The sequence below is a fragment of the Leopardus geoffroyi genome, chromosome E2 (assembly GCF_018350155.1).
Source record: "Leopardus geoffroyi isolate Oge1 chromosome E2, O.geoffroyi_Oge1_pat1.0, whole genome shotgun sequence".
Lineage (NCBI taxonomy): Eukaryota > Metazoa > Chordata > Mammalia > Carnivora > Felidae > Leopardus > Leopardus geoffroyi.
Genome location: NC_059335.1, coordinates 57,559,068 through 57,585,819, shown reverse-complemented (window position 1 = coordinate 57,585,819; position 26,752 = coordinate 57,559,068). Strand labels below are relative to the sequence as shown.

General features: G+C 57.7%; 1 protein-coding gene across 3 annotated transcripts; it reads left to right on the top strand.

The window, feature by feature from the left end:
* The first annotated feature begins 6,586 nt into the window (after nucleotides 1-6,586).
* On the top strand, nucleotides 6,587-26,641 carry MEAK7 (MTOR associated protein, eak-7 homolog). Of its 3 annotated transcripts, none has more exons than XM_045439865.1 (8): nucleotides 6,587-6,806; nucleotides 14,206-14,383; nucleotides 16,751-16,981; nucleotides 17,268-17,412; nucleotides 19,299-19,727; nucleotides 23,918-24,036; nucleotides 25,471-25,650; nucleotides 26,363-26,641. In XM_045439865.1, exons 2-8 carry the CDS (start codon nucleotides 14,231-14,233, stop codon nucleotides 26,474-26,476), a joined length of 1,371 nt encoding a protein of 456 aa, XP_045295821.1. In that variant the 5' UTR covers nucleotides 6,587-6,806; nucleotides 14,206-14,230; the 3' UTR covers nucleotides 26,477-26,641. The 3 variants fall into 3 exon arrangements, with proteins under 3 accessions (XP_045295821.1, XP_045295823.1, XP_045295822.1); XM_045439866.1 differs by lacking the exon at nucleotides 6,587-6,806 and adding an exon at nucleotides 8,565-8,656; XM_045439867.1 differs by lacking the exon at nucleotides 25,471-25,650.
* The last annotated feature ends 111 nt before the right edge of the window (nucleotides 26,642-26,752 follow it).

Here is a 26,752-nt window from a genome sequence, read left to right as displayed (position 1 = left end):
AGGAGACGGGCTGAGCGAGTGAATGATGTGACAAACTTACCTTAAGGGACTGGTCTCCTCCAGGGAAGCCAGGCTCAGGATGCCGTTTCCCATACAGGAAGCCCTCCTCGGGGTTCTAGAAAATGCAACTTACTGAGAGAGTTGACGCTTAAAACGGTCTTCTTACACCATTTTATTTTTATTTATTTATTTTTTTTTAAATTTTTTTTTTCAACGTTTATTTATTTTTGGAACAGAGAGAGACAGAGCATGAACGGGGAGGGGCAGAGAGAGAGGGAGACACAGAATCGGAAACAGGCTCCAGGCTCTGAGCCATCAGCCCAGAGCCCGACGCGGGGCTCGAACTCACGGACCGCGAGATCGTGACCTGAGCTGAAGTCGGACGCTTAACCGACTGCGCCACCCAGGCGCCCCATACACCATTTTAAAAATTAGGAAAAGACCCCCCCCCCCCGTCGCTGAAATCTGGTATCTTTCACGCACACCAGACATCCCGTTGGCAGCAGCCTCTGAACCTGTGCCCCGCGGCCCTGGGCGTGGTTGTGGCCAATGTCGCCTCGTCCCCGCCGCACAGCGTTCTTGGGGGTGGGTTCCTGGAGGCCTGTTCTGTCCCCCCCCCCCCCCCCTTTTTGTTTTAGCTGCCGGACAGGAAGTCTCTTTGACACCTAATTCCTGGTTGCCATAGATACACGGTCCCTTCGGGGAAGGTGGTGAGCAGACTGCAGGCTTGGAGGCCAGACCTTCTGCAAAAATCTGTGCAAAGCCTCTTTGGAAACTGAGGGCTTCCTTTATGAGCCCTGCTGCCCTCCCGGCCCCGGGGCTGCTTTTCACCATATAAGGCAGTCCCCGCGGTGGCCCCACGCAGGTGAGCGGGCTGAGACACAGGCTTTGCTCAGCTCAGCTGTAGAGACACTGCCATCTGGGCCTGTGCACAGAGGATTTTAGCAACGAGGAGGTTTTGGCACCTCTCATGGTCTTAGAGGAAGAAAGAGGCCTGTGGACCACAAAAGCAGAAATGCAGCTTTGTCGTGGCGACACATGGTGGGTTGTGAATCTAGGATGTCACCAACTCTGCGAGGCTCACGGAACACTGTGAAGAGGCCATGTGTGTCCTGTGTCACCCAGAGTGGGATGGCATGCGTGTGTGTGGGGGGGGGGAGGGACGGCCAAACCCAGGGTGTGAGGAGTCGTGGGGTCTGCTCAGGAGGGTGGAGGTCACTGAAAGGTTTTTAAGCAGGTGACAGGTGTGGGGTCGCTGCTCCCAGGGCAGGGGCAGGGTGCCCCTGGGGCCTTCTCACACTGCTGGTCTCTGGCTGTCCTCTCCTGCCTTCTTCTTCCTATCTTCCTATGACCCCTTTGAGGATACTGATGAAGTTTAAAAAAAAAAATTTTTTTTTTAAATTTTTTTAACGTTTATTTTTATTTTTGAGAGTTAGAAACGGAGTGTGAGCGGGGCAGGGGCGGGGGGGGGGGGTCGGAACACAGAATCCGAAGCGGGCTCCAGGCTCTGAGCTGTCAGCCCAGAGCCTGATGCGGGGCTCAAAGTCATGAACCACAAGATCATGACCTGAGCCGAAGTTGGATGCTCAACAGACTGAGCCACCCAGGGGCCCCGATCAAGTTTTATTTGGATAATTGGAGAGGCAGGAAGAGACTAGAGCCCCAAGTAAATGTCACATGCGCAAACCTTTGAAAAACACACGATTCAAAGAGCACGGTATGAAAAGAGGAAGGAGAGAGACTGGATGATGGCGAAACCAAGGTCAACACTGGATGGTGGTTGGCCAAGGTCAACACCAACCGAGATAAGTCACAGTGATGGCATGTGTCCTTGATACAATGGACGAGCAGACGCTTTACACCCCTCAAAGGGGTGTAAATCTTCACCCCTCAAACCCACAACCCTAGTCTAGTCATGAGGAAAACACCAGGCAAATCCCAATAAAGGGGAACCCGACAGAACACCTGACCAGCATGCCTCAAACTGTCCCGGTCATAAAAACCGAGGACAGTCTGAGCAACCATCCCCGCCTGGAGAGCTACATGTAATGAGGGATCAATATTGCTTCGCTAATGGTGACAAATGTGCCATACTCATGTAAGATGTTAATCATAGGGGACACTGGCTGTAGGTTGCACAGGAAAGTTTATTTATGTATTTTGAGAGAGAGAGAGAGAGAGAGAGAGAGAGCCCACGTGCATGTGTGGGGAAGGGGCAGAGAAAGGAGAGACAGAATTCCAGGCAGGCTCCGCACCGTCAGCGTAGAGCCCGACATGGGTCTTGAACTCATGAACTGTGAGATCATGACCAGAGCCAAGATCAAGCTGGCTTAACCGACTGAGCCACCCAGGTGCCCGGTCTACTATACTTTGTAAATCAAGAGTCCGATGACCAACCGACTGAGCCATCCAGGCACCCCTAAAGAGTTAATTTTTAAGTAATCTCTACCCCCAACCTGGGGCTCAAATTTACAACTCTGAGATCAAGAGTCACGTGTTCCACGTACTGCCAGCCAGGCGCCCCTGAAAACACACAGGACTGTAGCAAAGTATCTTACAGTGATCGTGGGCGCCACCTTGTGGGCACATGGCCTCATTCGCTGTGACAGGTCTGGGTTTGGAAAATGGAAGAGCCAGTTTTCCTCCCTGCAGTGACTCTAACCCGGCAGGGGTGAGGGGTGGGGCCAGACCAGAGGCAAAGCACACACAGGACCCTTCACCGCGGCTGCTTCTGTTTGCCCCTTGACCTTGAGCTAGAGATGGACCTTGCTGTCCCACTGTCACCGGTCCAAGATAGCCTTGCAGGTGCAACCATGATCGCCTTTTGATTTCCTGCCGCTCCTCGAACCCGCTCGACCCTGGATGAAAAGTCCAGAACTTCCCCATGATTTTTTTTTTTTTCTCCATTCTTGGGAAACTAAGTCTCGGGTCACTTTTAGATTGCTAGTGGTCTCAGTTTAGCCCTGAAACATGTCCAGTCCCAACTGATAACGCTTGGACCTTCATTCAACATTAAATCTTCCCCTCTCCCTTCTAGAGCCTGCTGTGGACACTTGGGGGGGTGGGGGAGTGTGGTGTTTGTTTTCCTTGCTCCTTCTTCCCTTACAGCTGCTGTTGTCACTAGGGTTGCCGGATAAAACCGGAATGCCTAGTAACATTTGTATCAATCATTTCTTTTTATTGTAAGTAGTAGGTCCCATGCAACATTGGGGACTCTACCAAAAACAATGACTGTTGATCTGAAATTCGAATTTAACTGGGCATCTTGTATCTTGATTTGCTACCTCTGGCCACCCTGCTTTCTGACCCCTGCAGGCTCCCAGCTGAGGGACGGAGGGAGGAGAGGTTATCCGTGCTCCCCCCACCCCCCACTGCTGCTGTAGCAAACTACCCCACCTTTAATGGCTTAAGAGAGCAGTAACTCACTCCCTTACGGTTCAGGAGGTCACATGTCTGAGACCAAGATGTCAGCAGGTCTGTGTTCTTGCTGGAGGCTCCAGGGAATTTCTCCCCTGCCTTTTCTGGCTTCTGGAAATCCTTCCTCCACCTTCAAGCCAGTAACACAGCTTCTGTTCCCTCCTTGCCCCCCTCTCCTTCTATCACCGTGTCCCCGTGTCTGGCTCTGACCCTCCTGTCCCCCTCTTAGAAGGACCTGTGATGACATCGGGCTCACCTGGAGAGTCCGGGGTTATCTCCCTTAATCACATCTGCAAAGTCCCTTTTGCCAAGTAAGGGCACATATTCACAGGTTCTGAAAATTAGAAAGTGGATGTTTTGGGTGGGCGGGTGGGGCCTGCTATTTGCTCCCCCCCCCGCCCCCCTGCTGTGGCCAGCTGGCTTTGGGCCATCTGGGTCCAGCCCGGGTTCACAGCTGATCTTGATCTCAGGTCCACTTCGGTGCATCCTTGGAGGCCTTCCTGGCCCACTGCAACTCCCCCGACCGGGCATTGCCGGGCCTTTGGCTGGTGGCTCCCAGTTTGCCCCGGGGCGGGCTCACGCCCCTGTAGTCTGTCCTTGCTGGACCCCGGTGACTCCAGGTGGCCGTGCCCACTTTGCATTCTGAATCCTGTCCCAGATCCTGCACCTCTGATGAGCAGCGGGGTGGTGGGACAGTCACTGCCAGGAGCAGACCCTTCTCTGCTGGGCCTACACCTCTGGTAATGCCCGTGTGACGTGGGCATTGGCTGGAGCCCGTGGGGGGACTGCCACTCCCCTAGCCCCGGTCCTGAGGTGAGAGGCTGGCTCCCCACTTACTCCTGGGGAAACGGCCTCAGCCCCCAGCGAGTCCCTTCAGATTTCCCCTCATCTCCACAGCCCTTAAGATCCCCCCTTCTGGGAGGGATTAACTCTCCCTGGAGTGGAGATGCGAGCTCACAGGAGGGAAGGTAGTCCAAGGGTGTGCCAGGCGGTGGAACAGAGAGGCCCTCTGGTCAGAAGGGCCCGTGCCACCAACCCAACTCATCGCCGTTGATGTTGACCTTGATCGTGTGGCCGAGGTCATTTTTGTGAGACTTCTCCACGGTAGGGTTAACCCGGCTCCCACGTTCATCCTGTCCCCTTTGGAAGGAAGTCCGTGTACAGGCAAGTTAGGCTCTACCTCCTTGACTACAGAGCATCTACATAAATTATTGGGGTTTTTTTGGTTTTTTTTGAAGGAGAGATTCGCCTCTTCTCCTACATGTATTATTGAGTCAATCGTATATAGGTAGTTGTTTTATTAACTTCCTAAACTACTTTCGTGACACATAGCTCCACAAATAGGGCAAGCTTCAAACGCGAGCCTACGTTTGACCCAGATTGATACAAATTTCATTACGTAGGACATTCCAGAAACGGAAAAACTGCTCATGCCTTTGTGTGTTTGGGATTCGTTCCAAAGGCTTTTAGCCTGCTCTGTTGTTGAGAATTGTTAATCACAAAAGCTCCAGGGGTCATGCAGCATGAGCTCATCAAAGTAGCCCAAGGTCTGTTTCTTGGCGTTGGCGATCACTAGGCTTCCAACGTTTCCTGCAAATCTGCTCTTTTAACACAAGAAAATGTACCCCAGGAGAAGCCGGGGTACAAGCCATATCCTAAGTGAGTTTGGAAAATTCCCGATATTTCAAACTTACTCTTGAAATGAGTACCTACAGCTGAGTCCATGGTGGGGGGGGGGGGCCAGACCTACGAAGGGAAGACTTGTCCTCCAAACACCCAGCTTTTAAAGGGTATGCCATACAAATGTGCAAATTTCAAGCTTATATAAATATTACTAAAGCACGACGGTTAACCGTACTAACTTGTGAGCCAAATCTGGCTGGCTGCCTGATTTGTATAGCCAGTGAGCTATGAACGATCTTCACATTTTCAATGGTTGGGGGGGGCGGGGAATCAAAAGAATTTTTCATGACGTGTGAGAATTACACGAAATTCAAATTTCAGTGTCCATCAGTAAAGTCCTAGCCGAACACAGCCACGTTCGATGGTTTGTGTATTGTCTGTGGCTGTTTTGTGCGATGACCGCGGAATCGAGTAGTTGTGACAGACCGAATGGCTTGAAATACCTAAAAACATTTACTACCTGGCCTTTCACAGGGCAAGTCAGCTAGCCCTTAGTTTAAATTTTTTTTTAAATGTTTATTTATTTTTGAGACAGAGCATGAGTGGGGGAGAGGCAGAGAGAGCGGGAGACGCAGAATCGGAGCCATCAGCACAGAGCCCGATGCGGGGCTCGAACCCACGAACTGTGAGATCATGGCCTGAGCTGAAGTTGGACGCTCAAGCGACTGAGCCACCCAGGTGCCCCAGCTAGCCCCTAGTTTAGTGCTTAGACCTAAAAGCGTTTTTCACGGAGGACAGTTTTATCACCGATGTTGCTTAGACTTGCCAGCTCGTGGTGATGGCAAGCAGACTGACTCTGTGCGTGGTGTAGCCACTGTGAATATTACTGCAGGGTTGCCTGAGGGCAAAGCACAGCCAGGGCTGGGGGGGGGGGCGGGGCGGTGCAGACAATGGGCGCAGGGGTGTCCCTGGCTCTTGAGGTTGGAACACTATCAAACCAACCGTGAGCCGGTCTGCTTTTTATCCCTCTGAGCCCGCGCGTGTGCGTAAGCAGAGGGGTATCCAATCCTTCCGCTGCCTTGGCTGCAGGTGGCACAAACCTAACCCGAATGAGCTGGAGAGTGGGGATCCTTCACCGGTGTCGCTGGGCTTTGGGACACTTGCTTCTCCTGGACAGCTTCTCCTTGGTGCTCAGACCAGTCGTGCCACGAGGGACCGCGCTTTACAGGTTGTCATCAGCCACATGCAGCCCTCAGGCAGGGCTAGAAGCAGGAAGGAACTCCCCTCGCCAGGTTCCCAGCTGGAAAATGGCCAAGGGGCAAGTGACTGGTAGGGAGGGTGGAGGCAAGGCTGGGCAGAAAGAGCTTGGAAAGGCAGGAGACCCTTGACACAAGAAGGGAGAATGTTCAGATGGCTTCTGAGTTCTTCTGAAGCCTCGACATGCTGTGTGTTCCCTTCTCTCCCACCTGTTGCCTCATGACAGCCTCTCACTGTGCTTGGTTTTTCCTCTTTATCATCCCCCAACCCGCATTCATTCAGCAAGTGGAGATCATGAAGGGGGCGCTGTGAGCAGGGACCCAGCTCACAGCTGTGTCCCCCACTGCCCGGCAGGTAGCCGGTGTTCGGGGTGCATCTACGACCCGGAGAGAACAGCACCACTTTGCCCTTTTGGACCTCGGCCTTCCACCAGGACCAACCCCGCAATCTGACAAGGCGGCTTTGTGAACCCAGTGCCCCAGGAACTTTGGGCAGCTCCCCTGACAAAGGTAAAGCGTGAGCTTTCAGAGGATTTTGTGGAAAGGTGGGGTTTGGGTGGAGTTGGAAAGCAGCAGGCCTTGGTGGCAAGCAGGGCCACGTGGAAGGGACCAGCATCAGGTCTGGGCTCCAAAGCGGAGCAGCACAGCGGCTCTGTTCTCTCGGGAACCACAAAGTCATCTCCAGAATGGAGCTCGGCGCCTGGGTTGGACATCTGGCAAAGTCGACTCAGGTTCTCCGGGCGGGAGCGGGAAGCTTTCATTCTCCCTGAGAGAGCGTCCACAGCAAAGTTTGGGCTGACCTATGATTTCGGAGTTTTAAGTCCTTTTGGAGTGAAACATTCACGACTCAAAGGGATCTTTATGATACTTTACAGGTATAGATACGCGTCCTTGAGAAAGAACGTTTCTTGTGAATTTTAGGATCAGTAAAAACCATCAGCTGGCTTGATCTGTCTGTGTCTGTCATTGGGGCCTGATGAGTGGCCCAGTTGATCCTGCAATTGTAGTTCTCCGTCTCTAGGGGGCAAGATAGGTATTTGCCAGTGAAGTGCTCCTTTGACTGGGTAGGGCGGGGGTTGGAGGAGGCAAGGGGCCAGGAGGAGGCTGTTACTGAAGTCTGGCCTGGGTGAGGGGGCTCCCAGGGACATGGAGGGAAAGGGGTCGATGCAGGACCTATCTTGGAGGTAAAACAGAACCTGGGGAAAGAGGGACGAGGAGGCGTGGCAGGTGTTGACACGCGCTGAGGAAGGAGGTAGAGAGGAGGAACAGTTTTGGAGGGAAGAGGCTGAGTTTGGGTTCCGCTGGGCTGGCTTTGAGGTACAGCCTTGGAGAGATGCCTGCTAAGCTAAGAGCCTATGGGGTCAAAGTGCAGGCTTGGGGGTCAGCACAGTGGACAGCGGGAAGTGAAGTCACGAGGAAGGCTGTTATCTCGGGAAGGGGTGCATGGGGAGAACACGGAGAGGGACTCCCGCAGAGCAGAAGCCAGCAGGGGCTCGGTGAAAACTTCCTGGGAGAGGGGAAGAGAGAGGCCAGGGACTAGCGACCTAGAAGCCCAGAAAGGAGGGCTTTAATAAGGCATGCATGCGAGGACTGAAAGTGCCCGCTGTATTTAGGGACAGGGCCCCTGGGGCCAGGTTTCAGGGGTTTGAGGAAGGAATGGAAAGTGAACGAGTTGGGATAACAGTCTGGAAACATTCTGGAGTGGAGCGAGGAGGGTGGGGGTACTGGTGGAGAAGGGCGTGGGGTCAGGGACAGTGGGTCAGGCTGGAACGGATATGAGCACGGTTAAACACCGCCGGGAAGGACGAGTTAGTGAACGCGGGCAGAGGACTCGGTTACCTGGAGGAGGGCAGGGGAGGGCTGGCACCCAAGCTGCGGGTTAGGGGTATCACAGGGGAGCCGCCTGGGTCTGGATCCGCAGCCAGTTACCTGACTCTTCCCTCATTGTCTCCACTGGGCCCACTCTCCTCTCTCCCAGCTACTCCCTCATCCCAACCACACCCCAGCTTCTCCCACGCACCCCCCCCCCCCCAGGTGCTCCTTGTCGCCTCCGGCCCCAACCCTGCCCCTTCTCTCTCCTCCCCGCCCTTCCTGCTCATCTGAGGGCGCTCCCGCGGGAATCCTGCGGCTCCCGCGGGAATCCTGCCGCTCCCGGGAGCTCCTTCCGGCCTGCTGGCCCCGCCCCTAGCCCCGCCCGCCGAAGCGCCATGAGGTGCATGCCTATTGGCTGACTTCTTTCCAGGGCTCGGCCCCCTCAGCGTCCATGTCTGCTATTGGGGCAAATAGCTGCCCGTCAGCGCTGTCGCCTGGCAACGGGGGCGGGCTGCTCCGGAGGAAAATCCATGCCGGAGACCTGAAAGGCAGGTTCTGCTGGGAGCTGGGCTGGGGGCGCTGGCCCGGCGGCCCCGGAGCGAGCAGCTGAGCCAAGGGAGGGGTCTGGGGCGAAGGCCCGGGGCCCGGGAGAGAACGGTGCCCGGAGTGGGCTTGGGCCCTGCCCCTCTCTGGCCGCCCACTCCTCTGGGCCCCAGGGCGGGAGAGGTGGGGGGTTTGGGGGGACAGCTGCGAGGGAGGGAGGGCCTCCCCGCGTGGTCAGTCGGAGCACAAAATCACCCCGCGTCTTCTGCCTTTCGTGTGGTTAAGATCAGAGGGTCCCAGCAGGTGCTTACTTACCCCGGGATCCCCTGGGTTGAGGCCCGCTTTCGGGAAGGGCGGTGGTAGAGGCGGCATAGACGCGGGAAGAACTGGGGAGCATCTGTGGGAGAAGGAGACGGGCGGGGGGGGGTTGGTTATGTTGGACTGGGGGTGGGAGTGGGGGATCTTGTATTCTGACCACAACTTACTAGCTCTGTGGGGTGGGGGTGAGGGGGTAATGGAGCTGGTGGCTGAGTTCACAGAGGGGAGAAAAACAGCGCCCCAGGGCTAACAGCCCTGCAGATAAGCCAGTGGGGCTCCCTGGAGGAAGGGAAGCCAGCCTCGGGCCGAAGCTGGACAGGTCACCTTCCGGCCAGCAGGGACTGCGCGCAGCCTGACGGCGGGCCCAGGCCTGAGCTGACCCTTCGCAGAGGGCCGCTGGTTCTGGGATGTAATCAGGGCTTGAAGTCTGTATGTCCTCATGAGGTGTTTGGGGGCCTTCCCACAAAGGGGGCACTGAGGGCCAGGTGACTGCCTTCAGGACAGTGGCCCCTTGGAGGCAGGGGCTGGATGTTGGCAGCCAGAGGGGAGAGCTCCCAGGACAGGGGCCAGCGGGGGAGGCTGTGAGGACTGACCGTGCTATCTGCGGCTCCGTTCTGCGGGAAGACTGCTCCTGGCTGTCCCCCAACACTGAGGGGGTTCCCTGCTTCCAGGCCGGGCTGCTTCCCTTGTTCCTGGGGAGGGACTCGACCTTGCCTTGCTGGGGCCCATCTGTCTCCATTTCTGGCACCCAGAAAGCCCCGTGTTGCCTCATTGAATCGTTTCTTCCTCATGATGGGGCTGGTAGCACTTCCCTCATTTTACCAGCCAGTGTCTGAACTTGAACTTGGGTCTGTCCATCTTGGCTTGCACCGTGACTTCAGAGCTCAGGCCCTTGAGCTGAGAAGCAAGCATTCAGGATTATCTGTGCCCTTGGGCTCCGCCCCACTGCCCCGAAACCGCAAGGCCAGTTTCCCACCTTCAGCCCTGTAGCATTTGGGGGCAGGTAGTTTGTCGTGGGGGGCTGTCTTGTGCAGTGTAGGAGATTTAGCACCCCTGCTTCCTACCCCCTAGACGTCAGTCAGCATCAGCAGCCGGACCTCACTGCCAGATGTGCCCTAGGGGACACAACGGCCCCCAGTTGGGAACCGCTGATGTAAGCGGTCTTAAAGTAACAGCCGGGTGCTTCTTGCTGAAAGAGAACTTGGTCTCTGTGAGCCTACCCAAGACTCAGGCCAGCGTCGGGTTGCCAGGCAAAGAGGCTGTCCTACGTACCGCGAGGGTCCCACGAGAAAACCGCTGCCAGGGAAGACAGTTCAGGAGGTTGTATTTGGGGAGAAGGACGCATTGAAGGCCTTGATTTCTTCCCCAGAGTTGGTGAGAAAGACTTGGCAAGATCGTAGTGACCTAGGCGAGGCCGGATGAACTGGGGGGCACTTGTGCCATTGTTGTGCGTTCTTTCAGAGGAGGGGGGCCCGTCCTTGGAACTGTTTCAGATGTGTCTGTTCACCGGCACTCGGCCGGCGCCAAGCACAGTGGGATGGGGGGCCGGGGGATGTTCTGAGGCTGATGTCCTCCCCACCGTGTGACTCCAGGCCTGGAGTCCTGCCAGAAGCAGCTATGCACACCCTTCTCCCTCCCACTTGAAGAAAACCTGTGTTGCCGGTTGGCCATGCTTCTGGGCCTTTCCATTGTCTCCTGGCGCTGGCCTGTGCCCGGCCCCCTGCTGATGGTCTACACCTCTCCTGTCCTCAATGTTGCCGGCTCGCCCAGCCCTGTTCCTTCCTCACAGCCGGTTGGGCCCCCCCGGGGGATCTGGCCAGGCCACTCTGTCCTGCTGTGTTTTCAGACAACAGTGGAGGGACGTGTTCCCGTGGGACAGAGGAGAAGGTGGGGGGCAGAGGTGAGTGGAGGCAGACGAGGAGGGCCCCCCGACTCCGGAGCCCTGCTGGTTCCCCTCAGTGATCTTAGTCCTCACCCCTGCACCTTTGTGCCCACTGTCCCCACTTCCCAGGGAAGCCCCCTGTGGGAGCCTGGAGACCCAGCCGGGACGTGTCCTTCGGGACATTTTCTCCTGCCTTGTGTTCTCCTTTCGATCCCATCTGACCCCTGCAGCACTTATCTGTCTGTCCCTGTGTGATGGGAAGTTCCTGCAGCCTAGCGCCTGCCTGAGGCTTCTCTGTGTCTGCCCGCACTCTGATGGGGTCTGGCCCAGGGGACGATGAGTCACTTACTTCAGGATTAGACGAAGAAGAAGGGCCTGGGAGGCGGGGCCTGTGGCCCCTTCGTGGCGCAGCCTCTAGGTACACTGTTCCCTCACCTGGAACATTTGGAAACTTCCGAGGAGTGGCGTTTAAATGTTGGTGGGCTTTTAGCTCCAGATGTCCCTCTTAAAGAGGCTGGCCTCCCCCTGGTAGGGCGATTCCTTGGCTGTGAGCAGGCAGGAGGCTTTCTCAGGATTTGGGGAATTGGAACGCGGGGCAATCAGATAGCATCACTGGTAAAGAGAGGCCCGAGGGTGGTGTCCGTTGGGGATCCCATCCTTGCTGGTGGCTCTCCCCGGTGGCTTCTGGGTTTGTTTTCTTCTCCAGGCGGGACGGTTCGGCAAACGGAATTGCGCATGCGGAGTCCCTGGCGGACCGTGGGGTATAGAGATGGCATCCCGGAGCTTGTCCTTGGGCAGGGGACCGGTCGTGGGGGTAGGGCACGTGGCCCCGATCCAAGAGGCCCGTGAGTGCTGTAGGGGGGGGGGTGGTGAGTCCCGCCGGGGCGGGGGCGGGGGCGGGGGCGGGGGGTACTCGGGCCAGGCTGGCTTCCCCGAATAGACACGCGGGAGCCCGCAAGACAGTGGGGGGATGGGCCGGTCCACCCGAGAGGCCGGCCAGGGATGTGACGGGCATCGGACAGGCATCCTGCCTGCCTGCTCCGGGTTGCTCGGGTGCTAGGCAGGTGGTTGTCGGGCAGAGTCTCTGTGACTTCCAGGTTTGAGCAGGCATGTCAGGCATGAGCCTGGAGGGGGTGAGGGGGGGGGGCAGTGTGAGCAGAGCCGGGGAGGGAGGGGCCTGTGCTCCATTTCAGTTAAGGCGGTGCCAGTTCTAGGAAGGTCAGGAGTACCGAGTAGCCTTGGAACCCAAAGGCTGGGCGTGGGGGGTGGCTCTCAGGCTGCTGAGAAACTTGAGGAGTGGAAGCATCTAGATCGGCTGGCCTGTGAGTGACAGCCCCAGACTGGGCTCTGCTTGCCGTCCTTTCCAGCTGCCTTTGTAAGCGCGCTGCGGTCCCTGTCTGAGTCCTTACTGGAGTCCTCTTTGGGGCACATGGGTCCCCCTGCCACGGTGGCTGTTAGGAAAAAAGATACCAAAATACCAGTAGCGTTGGAGAGGATATGGCGGAATTGCAACCCTCCTGCTTTGCTGCTGGGGTGGAAAATGGCAAACAGTTCGGCGGTTCCTCAGACATGGAACATCGGGTTACCGTATGACCCAGCAACTCGGTTCCTAGGTGTGTCCCCCCGAAATCTGAAAGCGGGGACTCGAACAAGTATCTGTGTACTGTGTTCGTAGCGGCGGCATTCGCGACCCCCAAAAGGCAGACGCAGCCCCGACGTCCAAGGACAGATGCGCGGATACACCAAACGCGATCTACCGTATCCCAGCAGAGTATAATTCAACCGTGAGAAGGGATGAGGTAGTGGCCTGTGCCACGGTGCGGATGAGCCTCGAAAACACTGTGCTGAGGGAAAGAGACCAGACCCCGGAGACCGCAGATTGTGTCATTCCACGTACATGAGTGTCCGGAACAGGGACGCCCGTGGAGACGGCCACAGGGGGCGTCCGGGGGCTGGGGGAGGGGACGGGGAGTGAGCGCCAAGGGGGACGAGGTTTCCTTTCGGGGTGACGGAAATGTGTTGGAACCGGGTAGAGGTGGTGGTCGCACGACCAGAGTGACCAAATTGGGTCACTTGAAAATGCTTAGTTTCACGTTGTGTGAATCTCGCCTCCAGAGGAAAGAAAGAAGAAGAATCCCTACTGTACCCCGTTTCCCCTTGAGGTCAGCCAGGTCTTGGTGGCCTGCCCTCCCCCTCCCCCTCCCCCTCCCCCTCCCCTTTCCCCCTCCCCCCTCCCCCTCCCCCCTCCCCCTCCCCCTCCCCTTTCCCCTTTTCCCCCTCCCCCTCCCCTTTCCCCTTTCCTCTTTTCCCTCTCCCCCTCCCCTTTCCCCTTTTCCCCCTCCCCCCTCCCCCTCCCCTCTTCCCCCTCCCCCCCTCCCCTCTTCCGCCTCCCCCTTCCCCCTCGCCACTCCCCCCTTCCCTTTCCCCTCTTCCCCCTGCCCCCTCCCGGGCTCCACCTGGCCCGAGGCTCCTCTCTCCTGGGCTGCGGGAGATGGTGCCTGTGTCTCAAGCAATTTCACCAACGCCCGGTTTCCAGATGAAGGCGAAGGACGGAATGAATGAGCCACAGCACTTGGCCTCCTGAGAGGCTTTTCTTCCTCTCTCTGCTTTTCTTTCTTTTTTTTTAATGTTTATTTGTTTATAGAAAGAGAGCGTGCACGTGCAGGGGAGGGAGAGCCAGAGACAGGATCCAAAGCAGGCTCCAGGCTCCGAGCTGCCAGCACACAGCTCGATGCGGGGCTCGAACCCACGAACTGTGAGATCATGACCTGAGCCGAAGTCAGATGTCTAACCGACTGAGCCACCCAGCTGGCCCTGACCCTGCTTTTCTGACCCCCCCCCAGCTGGGGGCAGATCCAGGATCACAGGGAAACGCCTGTCCAGTCCCACATTCACTTTATAGGTGGTATTTTTAAGGCACTGCTTTGATTCAATACGTGTGATCATCCAGCCTTCCAGACTTTTTTTCAAGTCAGGTTTTAAAAAATACGAGTATTTCGATTAACATACTGATTTTTCTACCTTTTCAGTGACAATGAGTTTTAGAACGATGTTTTCTTTCTTTCTTTTTTTTTTTCTTTAGAACCGTGTTTTCAAATAACGCGGTCCAGACTGCTCGGCTGTCATGAGTATGCTCCAGGCACCCAGGGGGCCGGGGTCGGGCTTTCCCACTTTATTTTCATCGACTCCGTTGCTGAACCACCTTGGAACGTTGCTTAGCTCTGAGGGGTTCCAGCCCCTTTTTGCAGCTAACTCGGCATTGGCTGACTGACCATGTGATTGTCAACGTTGGTTTTCTGTGACTACTGTGCTTCGACCTGTCTGACGTGATCTGTGCTGTGGTGTCTTCTGCAGAGAATTCTGCCAGATACAAGGAGACATGGGCAACAGCAGAAGCCAGTCGGGGCCGAGGTTTTGTTCCCAGTTTCTCCCCGAGGAGCAGGCCGAGATCGATGGGTTGTTTGACGCTCTGTCATCGGAGAAGCAGCACCCAGATACCTCCCCCAGGTCCTTCTCTCTGAAGGCACTAAAGGTGAGAGCGGGACGTGGCCGTTAGCGTGAACTCCGGAGCAGGTGCTGTGGCCTTCGGGCCCAGGTCGGCTCTCCGTGGTTGTCTGATGGACGTAGGACACTGTGCGAAGTGTGTCTTCTGTAAAGGGCAGAGAGGATGCGTTCTCTGCTCCGCGGGCTGCGTGATCTCTATCGCGACCGTTCTGCCTCTGTGCCGCGGTGTGTTGGGGGACACTTCCAGCTTGAGACCAAAGGGGCCAGCCCTGCTCCCCGTCTCTTAAACCTTTGTCACCCGATTTCCCTCCGAGACCGGGTGGCGGACTGTCTGAGCCAGATTCGTGGGTCCAGAAACCACGGGTCCTTTTTTTTTTTTTTTAATTTTCTGAGAGAGAGAGGGCACAAGTGAGTGAGGGACAGAGAGGGAGAGGGAGAGAGCAGGGCTCGTGCTCACTCAATATGGGGCTTGATCTCATGAAGTGTGAGATCGTGACCTGAGCCGAAGTCCAACGCTTAACTGACTGAGCCCCCCAGGCGCCCCCAGCAACCGCAGTTTCAAGTGTACTTTGCCTTCAGATGAATTTGTAAGCGTTTGATGTTCTAGGAACTTAATGTCCTCCTAACAAAAGAATGACGTTTAAGTTCCGCGTTTACCTGACAACGGGTTCAAACTGCCCACTCCCCCATCTTTGCACCCCGTTCCGTGGAGCTTTTTTTTTTTTTAAATGTTTATTTATTTATGTAGAGAGACAGCATGAGCAGGAGAAGGGCAGAGAGAGGGAGAGAGAAAGGATCCCAGGCCGGCTCCACACTGTCAGCACAGAGCCCGACACGGGGCTCGAACTCACGAAACGGTGAGATCATGAGCCAAAACCAGGAGTCGGACACGTGACCAGCTGAGCCACCCAGGCGTCCCCCATGGGGCTTTTTTAGCAGTGTGTTTGGCCAGACAGAGGCAAGACCACATCCTCCTGGGTGATGTGGAGGTTGCAGTGTGGGAAGGCGTTCCAGCAGCCGCCTCCTTTAGCATGTGCAGAGTGGGAGCTGGGGGGCCTTTGGGGATCCCCAACATGCTTACTTTGCAGATGAGGTAATCGGCCGGGGAGGATATCTCGGTCACAGCTACGTGCTGTGTGTGTGTGTGCGCGTGCACGTGTGTGTATGGATCTCCGCTAAACCAAAGCACCCCAGTTTCCTGGGCCACCCACTTAGCTGAAGCAGACAGAACCAGCCAGGGCAATTACATTTTTTCCTTAATGTTTATTTATTTTTGAGAGAGAGACAGAGTGCGAGCAGGGGAGGGGCAGAGGGAGAGGGAGACACAAAATCCGAAGCAGGCTCCAGGCTCCGAGCAGTCAGCACAGAGCCCGACGGTGGGGCTCGAACCCGCAAACCGTGGGATCATGACCCGAGCTGAAGTCGGACGCTTAACCTACTGAGCCCCCCAGGCGTCCCGCAACCAGGCCAATTAAAGGCATGAGCGCAGGGTAGAAATGATGTGCACAAATGTGTATGTATCACGGTAAGTGGGGTGAAAGGTTGATCAGAAAACCGGGCCACTGAATGAAGTGTCTTCTGGGGAAGAAGGGTGGGTTGCTTTTTCAGGAGAACCCGGAAAACGTTGACAGAACTAGGAGTACTCTTGAGGGTGAGCGTAGGAACCTGCCTTACAAGACCCTCAGGGTATCCGTCTTGTCACGCACGGTGCGGACACAATCCGCAGTTCCAGGAGAATCCAGTTTTCAGACCCCGCTGCAAAGAAAGTTCGTGATTCAGTGTGTGACTTGCTCACTCTCCATTTATTTGTAATCCCTGGAGCAAAGCAGATTTGACTGATGTTGGAGTGAAAACGGAGAGCGGTATTTACAGGACGTTATTGACAAGATGTTAATTAAGAATTAGACGTAAATAAAATGTAATTAAAAAGACACATCGAACACCTTGGGTAAGAAGTAAGAGCTGGAGGAGAGCAGATCAGCTGTGCCCAGACATGTGTTCCACGCGTTAATAAATTCAGACACGTACGTGGCTGCCACCGGTCTAGAATGAAGAAAGTGTAAGCAGAGGGAGGAGCAGCCAGTGGCCAGAGGCAGGAATGACGTGGCCAATCTGGTGGGGACTGGAAAGTGGGCAGGGCAGGCTGGGCACAGACTGTGGAAGAGCCTCATGGCCAAGAGGAGCCACGAGCCAGGATGCGTCAGGCATGGGCATTTTGGGGGGGTGTGACGCCCTTGGGTGGGGGAAGGGGGTCCACGTGGAGTTAGCAAGGTTGAGTGCTGGAGCACTCATCCGGGAGCAACAGTGGGTGCTCTTGGTTCCTGGTCCTTTTCCTGCCATCCCGCCACACTTAGCTTGGCCCCAGGTAGCCTTTTCTCCGGTTTGTCCCCAACAGAGCCACCTAGGGGAAGCCCTTCCCCAGGAGATGGTCACAAGACTGTACGATGGCATGCGGAGACTCGACCTGCCGGGGAAGGCGAAGGGGCCCAGCGAGAGCGTCTCCCGGGAGCAGTTCGCAATGTTCATGTCCCACTTGCTAAAGGGAAGCTCCGAGGAGAAGAGTCTTGTGATCATGAAAATGATTTCTGCCACAGAAGGTCCCGTGAAAGCGAGAGAAGTCCAGAAGGTAGCGAGGCCGCGAGACCCTTTTGGAGGTTTCATATCCTCACCTGAGGGCTTAGGATGAGGGTGGGACACAGGGAGATGTCCCCCTGGGGGGACCCTGGTGAGGTCAGGACCCTGAACAGAGGCCTTGGTGAGCCGGAGCGTGAATGCCCTTTGTGTGATCTCGTCCCACCCTGTGGCCCATGATAGTCGGCATTGAAAAGATAAACGCCCTTCCCTGTGCTGATAGGACGTAGGTCATGGGTCAGGGTGGAAATGTTACTCATGGTAAAACTGTGGTCTTGCAGTTCACGGAGGATCTGGTTGGCTCTGTAGTGCACGTGCTAAACTACAGACAGGAGCTGAGAGGCTGGACCCAGAAGAGGGGCCCGGGCCCCCCGCCCGGGGTGCAGGTGCTGGCCGCCCAGCTCTTCTCCGAGATGGAACTCCGAGGCAAGTGGCCCGTGCGCTCGCCCACTGAGGCCTTGGCGCCTAGACTGGTACCCCGCGGTCTCAGTTACTGTAGCCTTGTCGTGAAGCTTTGAAATCCGTAAACATGAGTCCTCCAGCTCTGTTCTGGATTATCTTCTGGGCTGGCCGTAAGACGTGCCTCGATAGATTTGAAAGGATTGAAATCCTACAAAGTATGTTCTGCAACCACATTGGGATGAACCAGAGGCATTTGGGAAATTCACAAGCAGGCAGAAATTAACATAATTGTTTCTACTGTTTCCTCTTATTCTGCAAGGTCAGTAGTGATGTCCCCACTTTTGTTTCTGATCTCAGTCATTTGAGGCTGTTGATTTTTCTCGATCAGTCTAGCTGAAGGTCTCTCGGTTTTTGGTGGATGTTTTCAGAGAGCCCACTTTTGATACAGTTGGTTTTCTCTGTGTGTTTCTTCCTTCCTTTGTCTCTATCCTAGTCTGTCTTTCTCGGGGCTTCAGATTTAGTTTGGTCTACTTTCTTTAGCTCCCTAAGGTTGAAGTTTAGGTTACTGATTCGAGATCTCTCTTCTTTTTCAATATAGGCATTTACGGCTATACATTTCCCTCCAAGCACTGCTTTAGCTGAATCCCATAAGTTTCGGTACATGTTGTGTGTGTGTTCATTCCTCTTGGTATTTTCTAACTTCTCTTTGATTCCTCCTTTGTTTGGTCTCTTGCTTGCTTAGATGTGTGTTGTTTGACTTCTACATGTTTGTGGATTTCCCAAATCGCCTCCTGTTACTGATTTGTAATTTTATTCCATTGTGGTTGAAGAACGTACTTGGTATGATTTCAGCCGTTTTAAATTTACTGAGGCATGCTTTACACACTAGGTTCTATGCGGACTATTCCAGAGAATGTGCCATGTGCCCTTGAGAATCATGTATATTCTATTCCCGTTGGATGAGAAACCATATGTGTTTGAATTCACTTGGGATTTAAAAATACCTTTTTTGGTTTGGTCTATTTTGAATGAATCCCAATTCATGCAAATGAATCCCTTGGCAAAGTAGATTTGTTTTATAAAAGCATTCTTTTATTATAAAGCTGGATTTTAAAACGCATTTTGGAAACAGGTCATATTTCAAAAACCAAGTGGTGAAATTTGGAACTTGGACAGAGAAAGAACAATACGTATAAAATATCAGTGGTCTGTCTTCAGTTACCACCACCATATCGCCTCCATTCTTCGTGGATAAGAGATATAAAACGGGACTGTAGATAGATGTGAAGCATAATTCAGAGTTCATGAAACCCGTTCTTCCCAGATAAACTGGGGTGGGGGGTGCCCAGTAAGTTACCCAGCCACTACCCTGACCTGCCTGGAGAACATCACGCTTGGAAAGCTCTGCCAACTGGCTGTGTTGAGTAGAGGCCCTCAGAGAGTGGCTTTTGGTGTGGCTGTCTCCAGAATGCCCGCTGGAGGGCTTCGGGGCTGGGCCCATGGGTGAGGCCTGGCTGCCTCCTGGGCCTCTGAAGCACAGCTTGCAGAGGAGAGAAGGTGCGGCTGTCAGATGGTCAAGATCACTGCCGTCCAATAAAAATGGAACGCAGGCACTGATGCGAGCCACACGTGAAACTGTAAATCTTCCAGGAGCCACGCTGAAAGAGGAAAAAGAAATAGGGGAGTTACTTTTCACGTGTCCAGAGTATACTCTAACATCAGCGGTCGCCATCAAAGGTGATCGGGGTATCTTACGTTTCTTTTTGGATACCAAATCTTTGGAATCAGGGGCGCATTTTGCACTAGCCGCACAGCTCTGTCCAAATGAGCGTCACGGCAGGTGCTCTGATGGGGGTCGTGGATGTCAGCTGATGCGATGGCCCCACTGGTTGTGTCTCCCCCTCCCCTAGGCAGCGAGGAGCTTCCGGGGCCTCAGCAGCTGGACCGTGACTGTGACCGAGCCGTGGTCGAGGACTGGGTGTTCAGGGTCCCCCACGTGGCCACGTTCCTGAGCGTGGTCGTCCACAGAGGCTTTCTCCTCCCGCGCTTGTCCCTCGATCTGGCCCCCCTGGTCCCGGAGCGTCACGTGGACCAGGAGAGGGTGTTTGAGAGCATCCTGGATGTGCCGTCGGTCATCTACGTCAACGCCCACCTGCCCAGGGAGCAGCGGCACCGCTGGCATCTGCTCTTCTCATCTGAGCTCCACGGGCACAGCTTCGCCCAGCTCTGTGGGCGCATCACCCACCAGGGCCCCTGCGTGCTGCTGCTCGAGGACCGTGATGGCCACGTGTTCGGTGGGTTTGCGTCCTGCTCCTGGGAGGTCAAGCCTCAGTTTCAAGGTGAGATTTGGCCCCCCAACACCGCAGGCAGTAGCACGGGGTTTGTTGAGACTTCCGGCCTCGCGGTTGCTGCCTGGGGACCCCCGAGCCGAGCAGGGCGTGAGCGGGGCTTTCTTCTGTGTCCTCCAAGTGCGGTTCTGGATGTGGTCAGGAGAAAGGAGACGCTGCCTCATGTGGTCTGGTGCTTCCTGGGTTTCTTCTGTGATTCTGGCAGCAGAGGAAGGCAGAGAGGACAGGGATCCCGACCCCGGATTCAGGCCCGGCATTAATAAACCGCGCCGGGTCCGGGCCACGGGGAGGCTGGGGGCTTGGGCTGCTCCTGCCCGATGGGTGTCTCCTCCACGGGCCGCCCCCCTTCCTGGACAGCCCGTCCCCTGCCCGTGCGTCTGCATTGCTGCTTCTGTCTTTCCCTTCTGCCCGGGTTTTTCAGTCTTGTGACTTCGTTGTAATTCGAACGCTCTTGATGTGACTTTCCGTGACCTGGACGGCGGTCTTTTAAGGAAATTTTTCCGCTTCCGTAAAGAAAAGTGCTCTGAGAAACATTTTTAAAGGACCGTTCATCTCCTGGGCAGCAGGCTGCTCACACACTCAGAAGCGATGTCCCTGCGTGAGCCCCGGCGTGTGGCCCCGGAGGGTCTCCTTGGCTGTGAAACGGGCCTTTCCTGGAGGTTCTGGGTGACCCGATGCAGCCCTGTCCTCACGCCCAGGAGCCAAATGGTTAATACCGGCCCTGAACAGGTCCTTAGACATGACAGACGGGGTGGAAAGGCAGTCCCTTGGGGACAGGGACTGCGTGTCTGAGCCAGAAGGTCATCTGTTCGTTCCCAGCCTTCTCTCCATGCCACTCTGTGGGGGCCTCCTGACCAGCCCCCTGGTTCCCCTCTCACCTTCCGGTCCATCTATCGTGTCCCAGAGCGTCTGACATGCTGCCCTTCCTCTGAGGCCCTGAACGCTGCCCGCAGGAGGTCGCCTCTTCTCTCCAGCCTCCTGACCCGCGCCTGTCCCCTGGTGCTTTGTGTGCAGTTTCCCCGGACCCCCTGCAAGTGGCACCCTCCCATCCTCTGATTCGGCACACGCTTCTCTTCCTCTCCCCCCGACCTGTTGGCATGGCCTCCTCGTTGGGACTCAGCGCAAGGTCACCTCCTCCAGGAAGCCTTCCCAAACGTGGGAGGGCCATGTGCTCCCTGCGCATCCTCTGTCACACTGCACACCTCTGCACACCTTCCTCCTCCATTCCGCGAGCTTCTGCGGGCCGGGACGTCGTGTCCAGGTGGCACAGCTGCCATTCCTGGGTGGGTGGAAGGAGCTGAATCCCTGAGATCTTGTTTGTTCTAGGATTTGGTTTTCTCTGGGTTTCAGAATGTCCTAGATCTTGAATCCCGTTGCTGCCACCAGCCCTTCTCCACTGTGTCCGGGACCCCCAAGACTGCCCACGTGTCAGTGACTCCCTCGAGCACCTGCAGGTCTCAGGCTACGGTCCTCCTCGTGGCCGTGATTTATTACGGCACGAGGACACGGGGCAAGGTCGGCAAAGGGACAGGGGCCAGCTTCCAGAGCCCTCTCCCCCGGGGTCACACGGGACACGCTCAATTCCCCAGCAATGAGGTGTGAGAGCACATGTGAGGTACCGTCCACCAGGGCTGCTCGGTAGGGACTCAGCGCCCCGGGTTTTATTGGGGGGCCGGTCACGTGAGCGCCCTCTGCCTGGCACATGCCCAAATCCCAGAGTCCCGGGACGAAAGCAGGTGCTCGGCCTCAACCACACCGTTTGCACAAAAGTGTCGGCTCAGGGAGCCGCTCTCGCCAGCTCTGGGAGCGGGGGACCCTCCAAGCCCCCAGATGGCGGCTGAGCGACCCTTCTGGGGACCGCAGTCTCAGCCCTGCTGCGTTAGCTCACCTCTCGTCCCCACCCTCCTTGTCACCGTGTCTGGGGGAACGAATGGGGCATCCTCCCCCCGCCCGGCCCCGCTCAGGGCCTTGGGGGAGTGACAGGTGCTGTCCGCACGGTTGGGGGCTCGGCCTCAGCATTTGGAAGAACACGCCTGTGAGTTCCGCCCCTCCCAGCCCCTTTGGCATTAACTCCAGGCTGTCTCCGCTGGTTTTATCGTTTTATTAGCGAGCGGGCTTAGTCTTCGGTAAGAACGGTGGAAAAACGCCAGCTCCCAACTTTCCAACCCCAGTCTGTGCTGTTCCGAGACGTGAGGGCAGAGGTCCAGCAGAGGGCAGCCTCGCGTCCCAGACGCAGGTCAGGTTCAGCGCAGGAGCTGCCCTAACTGCTTGACGTTGCGGGCCTGACATGTCGTAGCAGCTGCCGAGTCGCTTCTGTTTTGCTTACGTTTCTGTGGTGCGATGGACAGACCGGCGGCTTTGGGCCGAGCAGACGGTCTCCCCGGTGCTGGGTGGGGGGCTCGCCTTCCCCAGCCTGGGCTCCCCAGCACCGCATGAACTGGTGCTGCGCGGAAAGGCCGCCCGTGAGCGCCGCGGGTGGTGGCAGGTGCTGAACCCACGGCTCTCCCTTGGGTAGCTGGTTGCTGACGTGACCTAGATGAGCCTTCTCTGGTGGCTTGACGGCTTTGCAGCTGATAATGACTCCTTGGACCCTCGCCCCTAGGGAGGGAGCCCCCACGTGGCCCTCCCAACACGGCCCTCCCCGCGAGAGCACACCCGGATGCCCTCGACGGAGGCCCCCTGCCGCCGACCACGTGCACTTGGCGGGCCTGTCGCCTCGCTTAGCGTCTGGGACCAAGGAAGTGTTGGTGGAAAGCCAGCCTTGGGGTTGCAGGACAAAGTGATGCTTGCACGGGCACCCGGGGCAGCGGGGTGGGACCAGGCAGTTCATCGGCCCGAAAACACCCCGGCCTTCTGGGGCTACATAAGCTCGTGGACTCAAGCCGGAGTTTTTCACCTGGAGTAAAGCCCTCTGTCGTGTGGCCCCAGGCTCATCTGTCTCGTCCTCTGACCCCGGCGCTCACAAACCCCGCAGTGTGGCCAGGGGCCCCTCGGTTCCCTGCCTGCCCATGTCTTGTCCCAGCACGGGGTCCCTCCTCTAGGAAGTGCTTTCTGTCAGCCGCCTCTGGTTCAGGATGTCCCTCGTGACCTTGGGTCCACCCCCCTCTCCTCGTGGATCTCTCTGGATTGGAGGCCCAACGGTTTCCTGCCCAGACTCTGCCAGCTGAGGTATCCCCCCCCACCCCGCCCCGCAGAGCCCTCTGGGACTCGAACCCCCTTTTATATCCATCCTCAGCATTCATGTTGCCGGACTGCTCCTTCCCACCTCGCGAGTGGCCCGACGCCCCAAAGTACTGGCAGCTGGTTGTTGAGTTTCTTGTACAGGTGATTTGATATCAGGTGCCTTCATGATGTCCCCGGGGAGCCAGGCCTCAGGGCCGCGTTCTCACAACTGTGGGGAGTATCCCCGTTTGGTCCCCACCCAGGGAGGTCCCTGGGGCGCCCCCCCCCCCCACCGTGGCCTCCATCCCTGTCCATGGTGCTGACGGTGCTGGTGGAGAGGAAATCGCTGTGGGCAGTAGGGAGTCCCTGAGCCTTAGGATGCTGGTCATTTCCAGAGTGTTGACCGCCGCCTTCCCTGAGGGGCACACACATGTCCACACTCGTGCCCGGAGGGGAGGCAGAGGGTCGCGGCTGCCTGTGTGTTCCCTTTCCGGCCGCAAGTGCCCCGGGGGCCGCTGTGCACCTGCAGACTTTCTCCCCCCCGGGAGGACGCATTCCTTCAGGCTGGGGACACATCCACTCAGTGTCACGTGCCCACTGGAGGGGGCTGTGCTGGTGAGGCTCCTGCGTGAAGGGGAGACTGCTCTTTTGACTTGAGTGCACTCGGTGGGCGAGCAGCGGCCAATTCCCCTTCTGTCTTCCTTGGTGAGAGCTGGAAGGTGTCCCCAGCAAGCCGCTGGTACGCTCACCACCACCCCCCCCCCCTGCCCTGAGCTCACCTCTGGTGCCCGGGGCGGGTGCTGGTGGGGGGACAGCGAGAAGGCCCGACCTCTGCGGGGTCTGGGACCTGCCCACTGACCCCTGGTGGCCACAGTCCCGGTGTGCGGTGAGCTCCGGGGGCACAGGAAGACCATGTGCAGAGTTTGCCTTGTGAACTGTGGCTTGTTTGTGGTCCCTGCTTGTCCTGGTGCCCAGCTCACATTGGTGACCCTGCTTGTCCACACCCTGCTCACTTTCAGGGGACGACAGGTGCTTCCTGTTCTCCACCTCCCCCCGCATGGCTGTGTATACCTCCACGGGCTACAACGACCACTACATGTACCTGAATCACGGGCAGCAGACCATCCCAAACGGCCTGGTAAGGACTTGAGGAGAGCAGGGGACGTGCCACCTTGGCGCTGTCCTTCCCGCAGCGGGGCCAGTCCCGACGTGCCCAGGCCGACGCTCTCCCCGCGAGCCAGGGGAGCCGTATGCGCTGGGTGGCGTGCGTGGGCCGTGTTCATTCTGCGCGGGTCTCCGTGCTGGCGTGACAGCTGGGACGGAAGTCTCTCCTGCACGGCCGGGGTGTGTGTCAGTGGCTGGTGTGCAAACAGTGGACGCGGCCAGTTTTCCCGGGGTCAGCTGGCGGGCCTGTGGCCTTTGTGGCTGGCGATGAGCTGGGGGAGGGGCAAGCCCCGACCTGGGTCCTGCCCCGGACCCATCGGGCGTTGTCAGTGGGCGGCTCACAAAACCGGGGCTCCCATCAGGGTGAACACACCTCCTATCTGCTCTGTGCTGCGGCCCGAGACTCAGCCACGGGAGGAAGAGGATGGGGGTGAAGGCCAAGGGTGGGTGGGGGGAGTGGGAGCTGGGTCGGGTGCCCACCAACGGGCCCCCACCTGTACCTGTGAGCCAGCTTGGTTCGCGTGACAAACGGGTCCCCTGCCAGCTCCCCAGCCTGTCTCTTTTCTCTGCTTCTTAACACAAAGCAGCTTTTGGGAAACTCCAGCTCTTTGCTCGCAGGTGTACCTTGTCCCGACGGAGACGGCCCCCGTGTTCCTTCCCAGACTGCTGCAGGGCCCCCGCGGGGCCACCTGAGGACCCTGGAAAGGGCAGTTGGGTGGTCTCCGGAGCAGCACCCAGTGGGTCCTCAGTAATCAGCCCGAGAGAGAGGCAGCCCTGAGAGTCGGCAGCTCCTGCTGTGGTCTCTCGCTCAACTTCAGTCGCCGGCCACCAGGGGCGCCAGAGGGCGGAGGTGGCGGGGACGTTGGGGAAGCTCATCCGGGAGGCTGACGGGCAGTTTGGTCCCCCGGCCACCTGCTGAGCGTGACCGTGGGGCGGGGGGCGGCGGCGTGGAGAGAAGGGGCATGAGTCGCCCCCGGGTCTGCTTCCTATGTCTGGTCCCTGCGGTCGCCCGCACCCCGTAGGCGACGTGCAGTGTCCCGGTCTGAGCAAGCCAGGCACCTGTCCGGGGGTCCGGACGTGGGTTTTCCAACCTCGGGATCCGTGCTGACCTCTCGCCTCCTCCTTTCGCGGTTGGGGTCTCGGGGCCGTGGCCTCCGGTTTTGGGCGTGCTCTGCTGTCACTGGTCCCCCCGGCCAGCGCGGCCCCCGGAGGAGGCGCCGCGATGACCGTCTTAGCGGCTTGGGACGGGTGCCGGGATGCTGAAATTGCGCGCTGTGTGTGTGTTTCGCAGTTAAAAAAAGGCGGAGGAAAACCGCATCCGCCTCTGAGCCGCCTGGTCTCCGTCTGGGGCTTAAGGCAGGTGCGGGAGGAGGAGGAGGCGCTGACGCTCGGCCCCCAACCCCCGCAGGGCATGGGCGGACAGCACAATTACTTTGGGCTGTGGGTTGATGTCGATTTCGGGAAAGGACACAGCAAGGCCAAGCCCAAGTGCACCACGTACCACAGCCCTCAGCTGTCCGCCCAGGAGGACTTCCGGTTCGAGAAGATGGAGGTGTGGGCAGTGGGCGAGGCGCCGGGCTCACAGCAGGTGAGCGCGGGCCGTCGCTCCGCGTGTCGTGTCTCCGCGGGTCGTCTCTCCTCTCTCCGCGTCTCTGCCTTCCGCGTGCTGTCTCCACGGACGTCTCTCTACGTCTCTGCTCTCCACCTGCTGTCTCTCCCCTTTCCGCGGGTCGCGTGTCGTCTCTCCGTGGGCCATCTCTCCTCTCTCCGCGTGTCGCCTGTCTCTCCGCGTCTCTGCTCTCTGCATGTCGCCTGTCGTCTCTCCGTGTGCTGTCTGTCCGCTCTCTGCACGCTGCCCCTGTGCTCCTGCATCTGGAGGCGGTTTTATCCGGAACTCATTCCCAGCGGCTGCTGCTGGACCGAGAGATGCCCGCGGGTGAAGGGCAGAGCTCGGAGTCCTGTCGGGCTCCGTGCGGTTTGGTGGAGGAAACCGGTTCTGGAACAGGGCCCTGCCCCAGGTGGGAACCCGTGTGGGTGCACAGCCCGTCTGCAAGACGAGGGGGCTCTGGGGTTCCTTCTTGTTCCGGGGTCCTGCGATGGGCCCTCTGCCCCTCATGACCCCCAACGATGGTTCCCAGGCTGGGGGGCACCTCACTGAGGGCGCCAGAGCCCCCACTGTGTTCTCCTTGTGGCCAACAGTGGGATGCTGATCCTGCTGTCATGAGCTTGAAGTCAGCAGGACGTTCCTGCTTGTCCCCGGCTGTCGGGGAGACGCTCACCTCCCTTCCCTTCTTCCCAAGGCCCAGAGGAACAGGAGCATCCTGGCCGTGGACCCTGAGGCCCAGGCGCTGCTGGAGATCATCGGGCGCCCTCGCCACAGCCAAGGGCTCCAGGACGTCCCGGAGGATGAGTGAGGAGCCCCCCGGGCTCGAACCTCCCCAGAGCTGGATCCCGGCTGCCCTGTGCAGGGCACAGCCTGCAGACCCCTCCCTCTGTCGCACGTGCTCAAGTTCAACACAGAGCCATGCTGGTCACGTCCGGGACCACCCGGAACGCAGTAAAATTCCTTTGCTGCCGTATACGGATTGGTCAGTGCCTCTCCCAGAAGTTCCGAGGGCCAGCAACCTGGTCCTTGTGTTGTTTCTTGCCGAGGCAATCCGGGGACACAGACGCCGAGGCCTCTGCCGGGC